Raw genomic sequence first — 20,547 nt, 5'->3', positions numbered from 1 at the left:
ACCTGCCAGGACAGGAAGGCTCAAAGACTCACGGCCTGCGGGCATCCCACAATCATCTCTGTCTTGCCATAGTACTGACGCCGGCTGCAACAATCTTTAGCTGTGCAGAAATGGACTCCTCCTCGGACCTAGTTGTTTCTGAGCGGGGTCCACCTTATAGTTGAGGATGTGCGAGTGTTGGGTAAGGGCTAGGGGCCAGAGGATTGAGTGAAAGGGCGAAGGGTTCCAAGCCAGGTCTCATCCACAAGTGCTCAAGTTTGGGGCATACGTTCTAAGGATAGAGGCTGCCTCCAGCAGCTCCGCCTGAAACCAGCTTTGCTGCTTGCTAATGCTTTATGGTCTTGCCCAAACCCTTTAGCATTCTGTGCCTGTTTCCCCTGAGTGAAGAGGGGCATCTCTGGCTGTGTTTAGCCTTAACTCTCCGCCTGTCTGCACTAGGGCATCCCAAAATTAAAAAGCTGCGGAAGCCACTTTTGATGACAAGACTTTGCACCTTCAGTCTCATAGAGGGATAAATGGGGCTTAGGGAGTTTATCCAAGGTTTCTTGATCCTAGGAAGCAGAGCTCAATTACCATTATTGTGCCCCAAGGATTGTATTTAGCAGGGAAGTGACAGACTAAATACTCAAACTGGCTACACTGGAGCATACAGGGGATGTTTCATCAAAATTTGAAGTCATTGCTATGGGCACTAGACAAAACAAAACTAGTAGGATGTCTTTGAGTAGCATCGTTGCATGCCAAAACAACAACTGGGTCACTGGGATGTCCAGTGGGGAAGAGGATGAATAAAGGCTGTCACGTGTAGTTAGATATGTTTAGAGGCTGGGTGTGGTGTTTGTGCCTGCCAGAAATCCCACAGTTGGGCTATAAGGAAGTTCAAGGTCACGCTTGAGAGTTCAAGAGTTCAAGGCCAGCCTGAGACACTGGGGATGAGTCTCCAAAAACAAAAAGTGGATCCCCACCCCCACCTAAACTGATCTTTAATTCAAACCAGACTGGGAATTATTAACAAACAAAAAATACAATTGGTTTTATTTATAGTGAGGGGAAAGAATCTGAATTGACCTGCAATAGGCTGCGTGGGGTCTTGGGAGAGGCAAGACAAAGATAAGAAGCCCTACCCTTCTAAATGCAAAGTGAAAAGGGTTTTTAGTGAAAAGGATTTTTAAACCAGGTGTTGGCATATGCCTTTAACCTCAGCACTCGGGAGGCAGAGGCAGGGGGATCTCTGTGAGTTGGAGGCCAGCCTGGTCTACAGAGTGAGTGCCAGGAAAGGCTCCAAAGCTAAACAGAGAAACCCTGTCTCGAAAAACAAAACAAAAAAAAAAAAAAAAAAAAAAAGGAAAGAAAGAAAGAAAGAAAGAAAGAAAGAAAGAAAGAAAATGATTTTTAAAGTTGGAATAAACCACAAAACCAGGAATACTGAAACAACTTCCAGTAAACTCTCAGTTGGGGTAGTGTGTAGTGATTTTCGTGAGCAAAGGATTTTATCTTTGCTTATTTAAATTTGACCCACTAAAGTTCTGTCATGAATAAAAGAAGTTCTGAATAACAGAAAAGCTCTTGACAGAAGTAGTTAATTCTAGGCCAGTCTGGACTATATATAGTGAATTCCAGGAAATCTAAGGTTACCTGGAGACCCTGTCTGAAAACAAAAACAAACCCATTCCCATTCCTACCTACCTCACAGATGTTAGTGGGGCTGCACTTTTCTAAGTGTCTGGGTTACATTGTAAGACCTCCCCCTCCCCCCCCCCACACCCGGAAGCTCAGGCCTCCATAAGCTTTTCCCAGGACTTCGGCCACCCCAATCACCATGAGGAGGTGGAAACTTGATGCAAACAGCAAGAAGTTTTAATGAAAGGTAGACATTTGTACAAACGGGCTCTCTCAGCATGCAGGCTAGAGAGCAGCGCTGTCCCCCAGGCACAGGCGTTTTTAAAGGCAAAAACCATAAGCTTAGGGAGGGGCCTCCATTCTCTGTCCATTGAATACGTGACCAGAGTCATGGGTTCCTAGGAGGCCCTTTGTCTTGAGGGGAGGCCTGGGAATCAGATGGACTCCTGACCCACCAGTTGTAAAACCTGCAGACCCTCAGGATATGCTTATCTTGTCTGAGCAAATGGTAGCTATCTCTTTGTTTCATAGCGACCCTTAATTGTTAATTATTGACACATTGGCCAGTAGGGCAATCTGTTTCCTCCATGAGCCCCTCAGGGAGGGTGGCATCTGGGAATTCTTGGTACCCAGTTATCTTATGGCCTTGTAAGCTGGTAAATTCCTGGCACTAAGTCATAATAGTGGCCTTAATTTCTGGGTTAGGCTGCCCTACATTCAGTTTGGAGAGTTTCCTTATCTGGGCTATATTTCTTTGCTAATTTTTAAGTCTTTTTTTTTAAAGATTTTATTTATTTATTATGTATACATTTTGCTTCCATGTATATCTGCACACCAGATCTGCATAACAGATGCAGCCGGTAATTTTTAAGTCTTTCAACATGAAAATACTTTGTAATTTAAAGTTACATGATGGAATTGTCAAGAATTACAAATTGTATGTAAGAAAAGGGGGAGTCCGGCTGGAGAGATGGCTCAGAGGTTAAGAGCACTGACTGCTCTTCCAGAGGTCCTGAGTTCAATTCCCAGCAACCACATGGTGGCTCACAACCATCTGTAATGAGATCTGGTGCCCTCTTCTGGTGTGCAGATATACATGGAAGCAGAATGTTGTATACATAATAAATAAAATCTTAAAAAAAAAAAAAGAAAATGGGGAGTCAACTCTGGGATGGAGAGATGACCCAACTTCGGTTCCTGGGACGCATGCCTGGCACCTCACAATCACTTAGTTCCAGGGGATCTGATGTCCTCACAGGCCTTCTCAGGTATCAGGCACGCAAGCACGCACGCAGGTGCGAATGTAAAATAAATCTTAACAGAACAAACAACAGAATAAACATCCCATTTTCTAACTCAGATGGCAGAATAGAGTCAGTTAGGGCAGGGTCTGGAGGAGCTGTCATTGTAGACCAATCTTTCTGGAAAAAAATAATGTGATAACTTGAAAGCAAGATATTGGTGGGCCTGAAAGACAAAAAAAGTCTCCTCAAAAGGGCTTTCAATGACATTTCATTTATGGACCAATAACAGTTAATTCCTTTTTTTCTGTTTTCTCGGGATAGGGTTCTGTATAGACAAGGCTGGCCTTGAACTCAGGCATCTGCCTGCCTCAGACTCCAGAGAGCAGGGATTAAAGACATCTACAACTATAGTCTGGAAATTTTGTTTCTTGTAGTGCTCAGGATCTAACCCAGACCCTTGTGTATGCTGGACAACTCCCAGCCCACAGCGTTTAATAATTATGGTAGTTATTAGAGCTATCCACAAACATCCCAATTCTAGGGAAAAACTAGGACTGTAATCCCCTCACTTAGGAAGGTGAGTGTTGTTATACGTTGACTATAACTCCATTTTGGTACTTCAGATGCATTTTGTCTTGCTGAATAAGTTGCAACTGTAAGGGGAAATTAAGAAAAACAATCCCTGGAAGAGAAAAACTCAAGGATGAGAGCTCTTCAAAGGCGGTCTGATCTCCCTATTTTTGCTAATTGAGTATTTTGTCTTTTGTGACTATCTGCTTGCAGTTGTGGGAAAGGAATCTTGGGGACTTTCCCGTCAGGATGTGGTTTTCTTGCTTAAATATGGACTCCAGGATAGGTTCATGGCTGCACTTGGGTTCAGAATACCCAGGCTTAGTCACCAGCCAACTGGAATAAAGACTTTCAGTTGGCTCTTAGGCTGTCTGAGTGGTCTTCTCTGGCAGGAGCCCCAAAAACTCTTCAATTAGCTTGGTCCAATAAAAACAGAAGATACGCCGGGCGTTGGTGGCACACACACTTGGGAAGCAGAGGCAGAGGCAGGCGGCTCTCTGTGAGTTCGAGGCCAGCCTGGTCTACACAGAGTGCCAGGATAGGCTCCAAAGCTACACAGAGAAACCCTGTCTTGAAAAACCAAAAACCAAAACAAAACGAAAAAAACAACCCCCCCCCAAAAAAAAACCAGAAGATACATGTCAGCTTCAGGTATTTCCTAACCCCTATTTATGACACAACCTCCTGTCTTGTTCTGTCTCAATGGCTGACAGTGTGCAACTCTGTTCTGGAAAGCTAGGGATACTACTGATAGCACAAATTTCAAGCTCTTAGCTTTTAAAAAACTAGATCTTAACCAATGAGCCATCTCCCCAGCTCCATTTTTTGATATGCTTTTAAGATTAACATAATTAACCATTTTTTAACAAAAAAATGGGTACAAATTTTAATTACACTTCCTGTACTTTCAAGAAAAGTCAACCAAGAAAATTTCTCAAGCACTCATCCCACAAACCTCCAGATTGCTTGGTGACTTCCTGTCCTCTCCAAATGTCTTCCATCTTGTAGTTGACACTATCAGCCCTGCACTGCTTGTATCTCTCACCCAGGCCTCGGCATATCCATGCTGTAGGCCTTATTCCATATTCTTTTGAACTTTATAAGCTACTAACTAGCTGGCTACCGGCACTCTCATCATTTTCTCTAGTTGACTGCCAGCTTTCAGCTCAGCTGTCTCCTCCAGTTAGGCTACTCTTGACTACCCAGGACAGATGTACTGAACTGCCAATGCTTCCTATATAATTGTAAAGGCTGCTACTGCCTTGAGTCAGCTTTGAGGATAGACTAGGTTCCTTGAGGACATCGATTAAGTCTATTTAAGGCTCTCAATTTACATTATTTTCTCTAAGTTATCCTAAATGATTAATAGTTTTTTTTTTTTTTTTTTGCTTGTATGTATATATGTGCACTATGTGCATGCTGGATGGTCATGGAGTTCAGAAAAGGATGTTGTATCCCCTGCAACTGGAGTTAGGGATGGTTGTTGAGACACCATGTAGATGCTGGGAACCAAACCTTGGTCCCCTGCAAGAGCAACAAGTCCTTTTTTCTTTTTTTTTGTAGCTTTGGAGGCTGTGCTGGAACTCACTCTGTAGAACTCAGAGATCCGCATGCCTTTGCCTCCCTAGTCCTGGGATTAAAGGTGTGTACCACCTCTGCCCAGCTTACAAGTGCTTTTAACTGCTGAGCTATCATTCCAGCAGATATCCTATCCTTTTGTTTTAATTTTAAAACCCAATAGTGTAACTTCAACGTTTTTCATTAAAGTTTCCATTTATAATTTTGAATTGATGACAGCAACATAAGCAATTTAAAATTTCCTGGTAGTGGGCTGGAGAGATGAGTCAGCCATTAAAAGGCTGGGCTCAAAACCAAAATATAAAATTTCCTGGTAGCTATGTTAAGTCTAAAGGGAGACCTCCCACCCCCCATAAATGGCAGTGTTAGTGGCGTGTCCTACACAGGACTGTTACTGGGTAAACAGGGGCCTGAACTCTAGGTTTGTTTACCAGGAGCCTCCTTTAAACTACCAGAAACCTCTTTTGATCCTGCCCCAAAGATCAACTACCTCTGGCAAGGGCATCTAATCCTGTCAATCCTCAACAGCTCAATACTCCCCCAACCCAGTCAACATATAAAATTTGCTTGCTTTCCCCCATTTTTTGCTCTTCTGTTCCCCCAACACCTGAGAGATGATAGCCTTGTCAGTTTGATTCCCAATAAACCTTTCATTCTACCATGGAGTGGTCTATCTCTGTCCACTGTGCCTTCACTTACAATCAGTGCCCCCCTCCATAGCGTCTCATTAAGTAGTCCAGACTGGCCTTGAAGTCATAATCCTTTTGCTTCAGTCTTCTTGATGGCTCAAAACTCCTTAATGGTGCCAACTCAGTATTTACGGTGTTTTTGTCATTTGTATGGAATCTGGTAGTGAGCAAGCAAATTTATAAATCTATTCATTACAGATCAAACTTATAGAATGCTTCTAAAGTAAAAAGCTTAATTTTCTGGTCTAGATAAATACCATGACCTGCTCTAAGAATGTTAGATGTAATACTCCTATACTAATGTGTATTATTTTTAAAACTAGCCTGAAAGATGGTACTTATTTGGATGTATAATGTTTATTTATTTTGACCAGAGGTCACTGTCCTATGGTTATACCTTAGAATATGGATAAATCTATGAAATTTTCTTGTTGTTGGGGCTGGGGGTTGTCCCAAGATCTGGTCTCACTCTTATGTATAAATCCATGGTGATCCTCATTTATTTTATATGTATGGGTGTTTTGTCTACATGTATGTCTGTGTGCCACTAGTGTCTAAGGAGGCCACATGAGGGCATTAGATTCCCTAGAACTGGAGTGATAGAGAGTTACTATGTAGGTGCTGGGAACTGAACCCAGTCCAGAAGAGTAGCCAGTACCCTTAACCACTGAACCATCTTTCCAGCCCCCCACTTAAAAAAAAAGTGCTTTTTATTTTAAATAATAATTATTTATTTTTATTTTTTATTTTTTTGGTTTTTCGAGATAGGGTTTCTCTGTGGCTTTGGAGGCTGTCCTGGCACTCGCTCTGGAGACCAGGCTGGCCTCGAACTCACAGATATCCGCCTGCCTCTGCCTCCCGAGTGCTGGGATTAAAGGCGTGTGCCACCAACGGCCGGCCATTATCTTAAATAATAATTTATGTATCTATCTGTACTTGCTCATGCACATGTATACCGAGTTCAGAGAGGCCAGAAAAGGGTACTAGATCCCTGCTGGTGAGATGATTGTGAGCTGACTACTCTGAGTGCTAGGAATCAAACTCCTGGTCCCTACAAAAAAGTAGTAACGGAATTCTCTCTCCAGCCAATTTTGGTTTATTGAGACCATACAGTCCAGGCCTTGAACTCTGTAGTAGCCAAGAATGACCCTGAACCTCTGATCTTCCTGTTTCCACTTGCCACTCCACACACTGGGAAATTAATGTACACTGTGATTTGAAAGGTGGTCTCTTTGGAACTAGGAGATATGACCACTAGATGGCACTGTTGTTGTGTTCCTTAAAAAATGTAAAATGGATCAAAGAATTGTAGTTTATAGGATAGAAATGATCACATTAAATCAATAAAGAGCCAAGACCTTGTTTTCACTACACAGAATTTTAATGTGAAACTAAATTAAACATACAAATATACAGTAAAGCTAATGGTAAAAGCAACCTGGTAGCTTAAGGCAAGTTTTAATGGAGATGAATTTAGAAAAGATGATGCAATGATGTAATTTTAAATATAGATTATGAAAAAAATATGAAATTGCACCAATAACTTAGTTTTCAAAGCCTACACTACCGGAGAAAAGGGGTTTATAATCTTAATGCCAGCATTAAGACAGACAGAAGCAGTGCAAGGCTAATAAAAAAAAAATCACTATTTACAGAATGATGGCAACAACAAAATTTAATACCATGTGATCTTATTCACTGGTGGACTGAAAGCTCTTGGCTAGAACCAGACAAAATGTACCACCAACATGGTTTTTAAAAAATAAAATTAAGTGCAGAGGTCAAAACAAAGGAGCTCTGTGATTAAAGTAACCTTAAAACACCCCTGTAAGGATCACTTTTAAAAGGTAATTCCCCCAGAGGAATTAGGGCACTGAGAGTGTAAACATGTGAGCTGTACATCACCAAATACTAACCAAATTCATTCATAGTACTCAGTTATACAAAGCCAGCATGATCTTTTGTAACACATTATTGTTTATAATAATTCAAACACAATCTTTTACCATGCACGACTTCAAATATATAACAAATATTTTTATTTTGAGATACAGGATATTTGTTTATGAATTATAAGACTTATATACAATGAAAGACACACCTGCACAATCAAGTATCTTTATATGTTTTTTAAATGCAATGACCTTATTCAGATTTTTCTGAATTGACCATGTCAGTTTTTAAAATTCTCTAAAATAATGCCATTTTATGATAAAATACATTTTTGCAAAAATTCAGAAATGTAGTTAACATTTAATGAATATGACCAAGAAAAGTAAGCATGTGCCAAATGACTTAGCACTTTTTTCCAGTTTTACATTTAAAAAAATTGCAATTTGACATTAAGCCTATTTTAAAAATATTGTTACACTGATTCATCTCAAAATGCATTATTAATAGTCCTTTTGCAAAATACCATCATATATAACTGTGAATGTTTTGCCCAGAATTAATGGAAGAAAATGTATCTTCTGCACAGATGAACATTTTCTAAGACTAATCTTCATCACCCAATATTGTTCCTACAAAAGCATGCAATACAAAATACACAGGAAAGCAGCTATCTTAAAACATGATTTTAATACAATTTACCTTTGTAGCTGATTCATCACTGCCTCCAGTTTAATATGCTGTTACATATAAGAAGTTCCAGTATCCCTTTTTCTGATTGACTTAAAAAATAATCCCTGAATAAAACAGAAGCCAGTATGTGACTTCTTTGGGCATTTTTGTAGAACATTATCACCTATGGAGAATACCTCTACCCAAACTCATGATCACAGAATATAACTTGAAACAGATTTGAGACAAATAAAAATTGATACTAATTTAAAATGTTTATGTTTCAAAGGTCAAGAAAGGGTATTAGTATTTAAAAGGATACTGTGACTTTAACAACTGTAAACTTTTGTTTTAGGAGGCTGTGACAGCTCTATGCTGCTAGGTTTTTAGCTTGTAAAAATGTGAACACATCTTCATTTGTAAAATGATGTAGAATACAAAAAACACAAAATGATATGGAGAAAACAAACACAAAGAATGCTTATCAAGGAGGAAAGCTATATAACCAACTCGTCTGAAAGTACAAAATAATTTTAAGCAACTGCTGAAGAAAACCCTGATACAAATTTCAGTTTCTTATCTTGTTTTTAAATGACATGAACTTTTAAATTAAAATGGAGAAAGTAGATACCTTCATCAACTAAAATAATGCCAACAAGATAAGCTTGCATAGAAAAAAAAATCTCAAATTATTACTGGCTACATGTTTTAAAAATCAGAAATGCAGGTATTAATTATAGTGCAAAACCATGGCAGCTGATGATGTCTTTTACTGCCTCAGGTCATGAAATATACTGTAGTACCTCCAGTTATCACAGTTTCTGGTCGCACAATGAGTTATGTATACCAATTAGAAGCAGTGTATATGTAGAGATGGATGGCACATGTGCTGTGCTCGTATTAACGAAGCTTGAGATCATCACCACCACCTAAATTGGAACCAGGACTAGGGTCTTGTTGTCTTCTTGCCTGCAATGACAAAATTATAATATGAAGTCAAGAATGTGGTTTGAAAACTTAAATGACACATATATATTAAGATGGTGTTCTATAAGAGATGATACAATTAAAACTATATCTAACACTTTATAATAATCAATAATAATCATTTTCTGTTCAAAATGATAAGGGAATACTATACATATAAAAGAAAAAACATGGTTTAACTTTACTACACCAATATAGTCAATCATCTTAAAGCAAACTTTCCTTTTTAGTAATAGCCAACATTTAACAAGCAACAATTATATGCTAGGTATTATCTGAAGCATTCTCCATGAATGAACTAAACAGTTCCCAAAAACCTACATAGGTACCATTATTTCTTCCATTCTATAAAGAAACTGAGTGGCTGGGCATGGTGGCGTACACCTTTAATCCCAGCACTCAGGGAGGCAGAGGCAGGCAGATTTCTGTGAGTTTGATGCCACTAATATATATACACATATTATATATACATAATATATAATTATATATACATATTAGTGCCCCTTTCATCCAGGTGATTATGGAAGCCAGAAGGGGGAGTGAGATGCCCTGAAGACAGTGACAGATGGTGTGAGCTGCTTGACATGGTGTTAGAACCTGAATACAATCTGTAAGAATGATTAGCACTGAGGACTAAATTCACTCTTGGCAGAAAGTGCCTTTAATCACCGAGACATCTCACTAGTCCCTCACATGCAACATTTTCTTTTGGTCTCTTGCACAAATGTTAATGTACTATAAAGTTTTGTCAATCCTTCCAAAGGTTGGCTAAGTACAAAGAATTATTTGTAACCAGAATCTCGTTTCTCCAATTTAAGTTTTGCATTGTTAGATAATGGCAACTCCATTTTGCCAGTTGTTTAGGCAGAAAGCCTGGGTTACCTTTAACATGTCTTCTCATATCCAACAACACATTCTGATGGTTCATATTTAAAGATACCCTTAATTTGACCATGTCTACCACCTCTATCACTTTCTCTAGACCAAGCCACCATGTTACACATCCACTTTCTTCTTAGCCAATTCTGTTATATGTCAGCAGTTGGAACTGACTACATTTACTTCTGATTTATTTAGCTTAATTTTCTGGAATTGTGTACTAAAGCATCAACAAATTTTTCTATCATTTATGTAATTTTTTAAAAAACAAATTCAACAAAAAACTACATTTAACTGGAGCTATTACTTAAGGCTGAGCATAATGACACACAGAATTAGACTCTGGCACCTGGAAGGCAAGCAGATCAAGAGTGTAAGGCCAGGGACATGAACAAAAGAAATCTTGTTTTAAAGCCAGTTATTAGAGAAAGAACATTCTTGACCTTCCCAATATGGCTCAAGTCTCATTTATACTGTAAGATCAAATTTTATTTTTTAGTGCTAGGCATCAAAGCCAGGACCCTGTGCACACTAAGAATGTGTTCTACGAATGAACCACAATCAGACCTAAGGAAGGATTATAACCAGCCCTATGCTTGGGTTTGGTTAGACAGTCCAGAGCTATGTTATCAATTAAGAACATTATGTTATTTGTACAACTGCCTGGTGTAATGGCACTCTAGAAGCAAGGCAGGCAGATATTTTGAGTCTGGGGCTAGTCTGAACTACTCAGCAAGTTCCAAGCCAGCCAGGAGACACTGTGCTCAAAAAACCAAAACCAAAGAAGAAAAACAACCTCAAAGCCAAATAACCACAACAAAGACAGTTTTCCTTATTCACCTCTAAATAACATAAAATTCAACAATATCTCCTTCTCTAGCAGATGGATTTAAGCCATTTTTGTCAGCAGACTTCTCACAACTCAGTTTAGCCTAACCCTATTCAGTTAGAATACTAAAGGTAATGTTACACTGCACAGCCAGTTGAGATAAAAAAACAAAAACAAACAAACAAAAAACCAAAACTACAGGTGGCCATGCACCAGAAAAGCAACTTATGCCCTCCCCCCATTCAATACTAAGTGTGTTATAAAGAGCAGTCAGTTCTGCAGAAGCAGAGACTGTGATATAGGAATCTGCTTTCAGTCAATGAAGATCAGAAAGGGGCTGAGCAATGAAGAAACTAAGGAAAATCAATCCAAATTATATATTTATAAATCACCAACCTACTAACACAGTACTTTCTGAATAGTATAGCCTTTGTCTTTGATTATTGTTTTTCTTTCTTTGAAGTCAGGGTTTCTCTATATAGCCCTGGCTGTCTTGGAACTCAAGAGATCCGCCTGACTCTGCCTTGAGTGTTGGGACAAAAGGCATAAGTCACCACTGTCTGGCTTATTTTCAATTTTATTATGATAAAGGAGTGATTTCAAATGGGTGACAGTCACCAAAAGCTGGAGTTTTTTGTAATGGTCCTGGCTGGGTTGAAATAGCTGTGGGACACTTGTATACAGCATCTCATGTTTTGATAGAAACATGGAGAACAAAAGTAAAGAAAAGCAACTTTTTTTTTTCCTTATGTTGTAGGTTTTTATTTTCTTTGTGAGAAAGAGACTAAGGAAGATGTGATAAAGCCCCGTGCAGGAGTGAAGAGTAGGACCAGAAACAAGGGGCTGGAACAGAGAAGAACAAAAGCTCTGGGAGACGGAAGGAAGATGGACAGGTTGTCTGGAGGAGACATATAAAAACAGACTGTGACTAGCTCCCACAGAGAGGATTTTGAGAAGCTATGCTACTAATTTTGGCTCCTTCCTCCTCTCCTCTCCTTCCTTCAATAGGGTCTTACTATGTAGACCTGGCTGGCCTCAAATTAATTAACCTGGCTCTACCTCTTAAGTGAATTTTGGCCATTTCTAATGTAGGTTGGCTGTTTTAGAGGAAATTCTTCCATGGGTAGTAAGCTACACTACAGGTCCTCTCTGAACTTACTCTAAGCACCAAGTTTGCGTTTGTTTTTAAATTAATTTAGACAATTTGTACAGACCTCTTTCTACCCTACCCTTTCCTCCTATAACTTTTTTAGTATAACATCATTCAGAAACAGCAAATCTAGTTTCTAGATCATTGCAAGATGAATGTAAAAGAGCAACAAAGTAGTCACTAATCAGGAGTTGGAGAAACAGCTGAGAGCAGGGTTTAGCTCAATAAATCAAAGGTTTTGGTTGATTGCTATCATTTTTATTAACCAGTAAACAAACATGGAAAACTCTTCATAGAAAAATACTTTAATCACTGAAAACTGCAGTTCTCTGTGTATGTACTATGTGTAAAAAATACCCTTCCCATACTCACTTTATATTTGATACTTGGCTAAAAGTTAGTATTTAAGAGGTCTGGCTTAACTCTCATTATACAGATAAGTCTGCAACCAAGAATTAGTGATTGCCAGAGACTCATAGACAAGTAAGTCTAGAAAAAAATTAAATTACACTATCACTAGCCACTGTTATTTCTTTCTATTGCTAAGGCGCAGAGATAAAAAGCAGAGATTTTAAATCCTGACTTGATGCATTTCCCCCTGACTCACCCAAGGTCAACCTTTGGAATCCACATGGTGGAAACAAAGAACCAACTTCAGCAAGTTGACCTCTGACTGCTATATTTGCACCATGGTGTGTGTGTGAGCACACAAATATACTGATTTTTTTCCTTATATAAAAATGAGTATTTTGTACAAAGTTAAATGTGTTGATAATGCAAACATTGAGGAATTTAAAATAAATAGAGGCTGAGATATTCTTTTTACTGGGACTATATAGGCTCCAAAATCATGCATAACACAAGTAAAAAAAAGAAAAAAAAAAACCCACATAAAGCTTTTGCATGTTTTTTTTTTCCAAATGGCTTCTAATCAACATTTTCCTGGTTTGCTGAGAATTAAACTATAAAAGGTAGAATATTCAATAATTATTAATCCATTCCATGATATTAAAATAGCTTTTTGCTAATACTTTATAATCTAACCAGATGAAAGCATTTTCTAGACAATGCTAGAGAAAAATCTGTTGTAGGTAGTGCCTTGTGGCCAAATTACGTGCTAACAGTGTTTTATTAACTTAGGTCAAGAAGACAATCAAACGAAAGGTAGTATCTAGCAATAGACAATACATGAATTGTTACTAGACAGACAAAAGAGACATTTTTCCAATTCATCCATGACCAAAACACTTACCAGGCAACTATGCAAGCCTGGGAAACTGCGATCTCTGTATTCAGCAGAACCAGGAAAAGTTCAACTTTTTGGTTATTTGGGAACTGACTGACCATCACCACCACCACCAAAAAGCCAAAATCTAAAACCCTTAGGCAGAATATCTTTTGTTTCAGTCTGAAATTAGAATAAGCCTACTAAAATGACATTCCAGACACATTGTGAGCCAAATACTAGATTCCATTAGTCTACATTCAAATCGCCACTAGATAATACTAAGGATCAAAGAAAACAAGCAATTTTTTAAAACTATCAGTCCAACAGCAACTAGAGACAGAACTAGTATTAAAACCAGGTGTCAGGCTGGAGAGATAGCTCAGAGGTTAAGAGCACCGACTGCTCTTCCAGAGGTCCTGAGTTCAATTCCCAGCAACCACATGGTGGTTCACAACCATCTGTTATGAGATCTGGTGCCCTCTTCTGGTGTGCAGATATACATGGCAGCAAAATGTTGTAAACATATTAAATAAATAAAATCTTAAAAAAAGATTAAAACAAAACAAACAAACAAAAAACCCAAAAAACCAGGTGTCTAGCACCAAGTGGTGCTGGCACACACCTCTTAATCCCAGGCAGGCTGACCTCTGTGAGTTCAAGGCTAGCCTGGTCTATAGAGCAAGTGCCAGGATAGGCTCCAAAGCTACACAGAGAAACCCTGTTTCAGGGAGGGGGAGGAGGAGGAGGAGGGGGAAAAGATTGACTAAAGTCTCTATTTTATATATTGGGACACAATACCAAATTTCAAATGAAAAAAAAAAAAAGATTTTTACTGTTTTTAAAGTAGCCTATTTACCACAGGGTATGGTGGCATATGCCTATAACATCAACATTTGGGAGGCTAAGGCAAGAAGATCAAATGTTTGAGGCCAATTTAGGCAACACAGCGTTACTACCAATTCAGTAAAACAAAACAAAGAAAGCCTTTATGTCAGTACACACAGATTAAAGAATCTTCTGTTTTTATTATTCTGCTTTATGCTAAGAGCAACTTTTCTGTTTTTAAAAACAGATTTATTTTCTTTTGATTTATGTTTTGTCTGTGTCTGCACATATGCATGCATGTTAGTTCCTCTGGAGGCCAGAAGGTGGTGCTGTATCCCCTGCAGCTGGAATTACAGATGGTTGTGAGCCCTCTGACCCCCCAACCAAGCTACTGAAAACTAAACTCCAGTCCTCTGCAAGAGCAGTAACCATTCTTAACTGCTGAGCCATTTCCCCAGGCCCCTAAAATCAAATTTTCTTTTTTATCTAAATAAGGAACAGATGCATGTGATACCAGACTCATAAAGTACTAAGGATATAGTCAAAGTTGAATCCTCCATTTAAAAATAAAAATTAAATTCTGTGTTTGTGTGAATTTGTCGACATTAATGCAGGTGCCCAGGAAGGTCAGAGGCATTTGGAGTTAAGAGGCAGTTGCTATCAGCAGTTATCATGGGTGCTGAGAACCAAAAATCTGTAAAACAGTATTCTTAATTGCTGAGCCGTCTCTTTCCTGTGCCCTAGGACTTATTTATGGATATGTGTCTGTGTGTGGATATGTGCATATATATGTAGGTACCCATGGAAGCCAGAAGAACCTGTCAGATACCCTGGAGCTAGAGGTTGTTGGGAACCGAATTTGGGTCCTCTGCTAGAGCAATCTATACTTTAAATACTGAGTCATCTCCCCAGTCCCAATAGCCATTCATTTTGCCACCTATCACCCATATCTGGTTTTCATCTTCAGTTTCTTATGTCTACTATGCATGTCTTACAAATACTAGACATCCCAGCACTCGGGAGGCAGAGGCAGGCGGATCTCTGTGAGTTTGAGGCCAGCCTTGTCTACTAAGAGTTTCACAGAGAAACCCTGTCTCGAAAAACAAAAACAAACAAAAAAGGCAGCAAAAAAAAAAAAAAAAAAGGAAATGTTAAATCATATCATGAATGATGGATAGAAAAGTGAACATTTTACAGATTTCAAACTGGAAATATTTACAAGGAGTCTTCATAGAAAAGGAATTTCATATAGACAACAGTGAAAACTGAAAAGCCTTAAGCCACCAACCCCTTGAAGTTCTGCTTCCCACCAACAGAATGTTAACCTTATGTAAGTATTAAATGTTCATGAGCAGTATCATTACAACTTTAGTATGGCAAGGCAAGAGATTTCAGAAGTTATTCAAACAGTGGTAGACACCCTAAGCTTCAGTGATGCTAAAAATCTCAGGCTTCCAAAGATCATTACTCAGTGCCACCCACGAGTTACCACTGTTCCCTGGCCCTCATTCCTAGTCAGGCATCAGGACCACCCACTAGAACCAGTATTATTCTTTTCTGTCTCAGCCTTTTAATTCCAGAGAAAATGATTTCTAATGTCCTCTGGCAGACTTTATTATTCAGTTCAGTCATCATTTCCTATTGCTAGACTATATTTGTGCAGATGCCCTGGTTAGAAAACTATGGCTTAATTCTTTGCTTTTTCTTCTACTACTAAACTATTTGAAGGACAGTATGTCAACTTTTCTGGGAGTTTTAATTTTACAAACTGTTATAAAAATGAATTAGATGATATTTAACATCCCAAAGATGATACGTGTGTGTGTGTGTGTGTGCGCGCGTGCGTGCGTGCGTGCGTGCGTGCGTGCGTGTGTGTGTGTGTGTGCGTGTGTGTGTGTGTGTGTGTGTGTGTGTGTGTTTAGATTTGCTTATTATGTATAGAGTTCTGACTGCATGTGTGCCTGCAGGCCCGAAGAGGGCACCAGACTTCATTACAGATGGTTGAGAGCCACCACATGATTGCTGGGAATCGAACTCAGGACCTCTGGAAGAGCAGTCAGGGCTATTAATAGCCGAGCCATCGCTCCAGTGGCACCCCTCCTAACCAACTCCCACTTCCCGTATCTTTTGAGAAAGAGTCTCACTATGTAGTCCTGGATGGCCTGGAATTTACTATTCGGTTTAAATTGGCCTCAAACTGCAGACACATCTATCTGCCCTGTCTCCAGAGTGGGAAACTTCACCCAAGATGTTTAAATTATAGGGATGAAATGCTTTCTTTCGGTTTTTTGTTTTGTTTTGTTTTTTCAAGACAAGGTTTCTTTGAATAATAGTCCTGTCTGTCCTGGAACTCACTCTGTAGACCAGGCTAGCCTGTAACTCAGATATATGCCTGCCTCTGCCTCCTGAGTGCTGGTATTAAGAGTTTGGGCCACCATTGCCCAGCTTCACTGTTTTTTTTTTTTTTTTTAGATGTAAACAGTCAAAAAAAGCAAACTGTTAGGAAGGACTAATAGTAACACAGGAATATAGGGAAGAAGGGCAAGATACACAGAAGCACCACAAGACACACAGGACCATAAACCCCTCCTCAGTTGCCAGTGTGTACTCTGGAGACAGATTCCAGCCCACTGTTTTAGATTACAGCTCTGTAAAAGAACTAATTATTTCAAATTATTGCTATAAAGGTCTAGAGCAGTAGTTTTCAACCTTCCTAATGTGGTGACCCTTTAATACAGTTCCTCATAAAATTATTTCCATTGCTACTTCATAACTATAATTTTGCTATTGTTATGAATTGTAATGTAAATATCTGATATGCAGGATATCTGATCTGCCACCCCTCAAAGGGGTTGAGATCCATAGGTTGAGAACCGCTGGACAAGTGGATCTTAAATCATTGATGAAAATTTAACCTTTTTCTCTGTCTTCTAGGTCATAATGCTTTAGTGCCCAATACACTTTAGAGAACTAAAAGGATGCTCCATCAGCCAGACAATTCAATTAACCAGAGCCAGCACCAGGCAGAGCTTTTAGCACTAAGGAAGCACTTTAGAGCTATTATTTCTGTGGGCACACTCGGGCTGAACACATTAGTATTTTCTAAGTGTTTCTCATTGAATTGTGACAATTTCTGCAATAAAACTGGGGCTTGAGACAGACTGGCAAGTGACTGAACAGGAATGTGAACTGGGCCTGACTACAAAGCCCAGGCTTTCAACTGCTGACTAGATAGTGGGATATTCTATCTAAATGAAAAATTACTTGGCACCTCTGTCAACAGGTTTTACTTTTGTGCACAGCCAAATATATTTATATTCAAGTGACAACACTGTAAATTAGCAACAGTACCAGACTATTTAAATTAGATAATTTGTTTTGGGCACAGTGGCACAACAGTGGCACACATTTAATTTCAGCACTAAGAAATTCTCTGGCAAAAGGGTCTAAGCCAGCCAGGGCTATACAGCGAGACACGTCATATAAACAAACACTTTATACAATAATTGAACCCAAGAAATATATGAAAGCTTCCTAAGTAACTAGCTACCCCATTGATTCTCAGTCATTTCTTCAAGAATACTCATTTACTAAAGAAAGGCTGACCACACTCTCTGTCTTGACAAGATTCACTTTCTGCCAAGACTGAAAGATGTGCAAAGGTATGAGTCTATTGAAGAGTTCAGCACAACACAGGCCACTAATTAACCAATTAACACAAACCAACAAATTTAAGAATCTTTATTAAAAACCTAGGAGTGGTGGCACACACCTTTAATCCTAGCACCCTAGAGACAGAGGCAGGCAGATCTCTGTGAGTTTGAGACCAGCCTGTATTACACAGAGAGACCTTGCTGAAAACAAAACAAAAAACAGACAAAACCAAAATAACAACAACAGCAAAACAACAACAACAAAAAAAAACCTCAGCTCTCAGACAGGTAGGATAGAGCTGTTGTCTGGAAGATGTTCATGCACCAAGTAAACACAATGCATAAACATTGTGGTAGATAACTTAGGGGACAAAGAATAAGGATTTCGAGGGGCAGTGGCGGTGCATGCCTTTAATCCCAACACTCCGGAGGCAGAGGCAAGTGGAGTGGATCTCTGCAAGTTTGAGACCAGCCTGGTCTATAAAACTACATAGATAAACCCTGTCTTGAAAAAACTAAAGGCAAAAAAAAAAAAAAAAAAAAAAAAAGGGGTTTCATTTTATGAAATCTCAAGGAAGGAAAGGACAGACGCATTGCATTTTATACTTGTTTCAACATACAGCTCAATAGATACTTAAACAGAAATAAGAAGAGGTGGCTGGGAGTGGCAGCACATGCCGATACTCAGCTTTTAGGAGCTGAAGTCAGGAGGATCAATAATTCAACTTTGATTCTGTTGATACAGTGAGTTCATCTAGCTTGTGCTAGAGGAGACTCTATCTTAAAAAAAACAAAAACAAAAACAAAAAAACCAAAAACAAAACAAAAAAAACCCAAAAACCAAAAACCCCAAAAAACCAAAAGCAAACATACTACAAAAGGGTAAGAGGGGCAAGAGGAGGAAGAACGAACAGTGGTACAAGTCGTGAGGGGAGGCAGAAAGGGAAAATAAGGCAGAAAGAAATTAAGTGCCATGGAAACTACAAAGCAGAACTGATTAAGAAGACCTGAGAAAGGTCTGACATGACTTAAACTACACCTTGATGAATGGGTAGAAAAGCATAGCTTAGAGTACAATAAGCAAAATGCTAAGAAATGCAAGATATCAAGAACTGCACAATGGGTGGTGGTGCACATCTTAGGCCCAGCACTAAGGAGGCAGAGACTGGTGAATCTCTTGAGTTGGAAGCTAGCCTAGCCTACAAACAGAGTGAATTCTAGAACAGCCAGGAATACACACATAGTGAGGCTTTTTGTTTGTTTGGGTTTTCCAGACAGGGCTTCTCTGTAGCTTTGGAGCCTGTCCTGGAACTCACTCTGTAGACCAGGATGTTCTCGAACTCACAGAAACAGAAGGAAGTAGTTACTACACAAATTGAGGTAATGGTTACTTTTGAATAGATCGAGGTTACAATTCGATATGCAAACAGAGGAGATTGTTGTGATATCCAAGTTTTATTTGTTATCGTGAAAGTTTTAAGTATAAAAGTGTATTTTAAAAATATTTTTTTTTTGTTTTTTTTGTTTTTTTGTTTTAAGACAGTGTTTCTCTATGGCTTTGGAGGCTGCCCTGGAACTAGCTCTTGTAGACCCGGCTGGTCTCGAACTCACAGAGATCCGCCTGCCTCTGCCTCGTGAGTGCTGGGAATAAAGGCGTGTGCCACCACTGCCCGGCTGTATTTTAAAAATATTTTAGATTTATTTTTGTGTTTATGTATCTGATGAGTGTTTTGCATGCATGTATGTATGCATGCATACATGCTATGTGTGTACCTGAGATTAGAAAAGGGCACTGGCTCCTATGGAACTGGAGTTACAGTCACGAACTGCCATGTAGGAGCTGGGAACCAAACCTGGGTCCTCTTCAAGTGAAGCAAGTGATACACACACACACACACACACACACACACACACACACACACACACACACACACACACACACACACACTCTGTTAACTTCATTCTTAGAGTATTTCGAAAATATTAAGCTGTCCTCTAAAGGGTTACACAAATGACAAAATCTATTCTGTTTCAAAATAATGGACTGGGAATCGTGGTTCATGTGATAAACCATCTGCCCAGCCTTCCTCAGGCCTTGGGTTAAATGCTCAGCACTGGAAGAGAATGAACAAAGAGACCTACACTGGTAATTTTCAAAACCAAGATTAATAGCATAGAAAAGCAGAAAATAGTATTAGCCCTCCAAGGATTTTTAGTAAATGTTTTGATAATGAACTATTCAAGAGGCACTTTTTACAAGTAAGTGTGTGATAGAAATTGGAGGCAGCAAGAGGCTGAACAAAAGTATTTGAATCAATGAACTGAAAGAAAATATACCTTGTAAGTTTTCTTTTGTGAAGATCAATGAGAAATCAATATACAACCTTAAAATTAGAATATTTATATTTTTATAGCAATTGCATATAATAAATTCAAACAATATATAATTAAAAATTAAGACAAAATCAAACCATTAAAAAACATTGCACATAAATATCACAAACATAGCCTGAGAGTTTGGGGAAAGTACTAACCAGTTACTGCCAGCAGCTGTGAAACTCTCACCTCCATTTCCTCCCGGTGAGACCTGTCTCTATCCTCAAATTCACGAGTTCTTCTTCGAGCCTCTTCGAAGGCCTGTTGTGCTATTGCATCTTCCTGCTGTTAGGGTACATGAAATAACTATTTTAATTTGATTTATGTAAAAAAAATTAAATTTGGGAATTTTTTTTA

At 38.9% G+C, this 20,547-nt stretch overlaps 1 protein-coding gene across 4 annotated transcripts in view; it reads right to left on the bottom strand.

The window, feature by feature from the left end:
* Positions 1–7,060: 7,060 nt before the first annotated feature.
* The window catches only part of Cbfb (core-binding factor subunit beta), a 47,317-nt gene continuing 33,830 nt past the window's right edge, over positions 7,061–20,547 (bottom strand). For 2 of the 4 annotated variants that reach the window (XM_027405779.2, XM_027405777.2), the window contains 2 exons: positions 20,380–20,475; positions 7,061–9,232 (listed from right to left, as the gene is read on the bottom strand). In XM_027405779.2, the coding sequence (XP_027261580.1) occupies positions 9,164–9,232; positions 20,380–20,475 (165 nt within the window). In that variant the 3' untranslated portion in view covers positions 7,061–9,163. Of the gene's footprint in view, positions 9,233–20,348; positions 20,476–20,547 lie in introns of all 4 variants that reach the window. The other 2 variants (XM_035442619.1, XM_027405778.2) reach the window with 2 other exon arrangements.

This window comes from Cricetulus griseus, chromosome 3 (assembly GCF_003668045.3).
Source record: "Cricetulus griseus strain 17A/GY chromosome 3, alternate assembly CriGri-PICRH-1.0, whole genome shotgun sequence".
NCBI lineage: Eukaryota > Metazoa > Chordata > Mammalia > Rodentia > Cricetidae > Cricetulus > Cricetulus griseus.
This window is presented reverse-complemented; position numbering and strand designations above follow the sequence as displayed.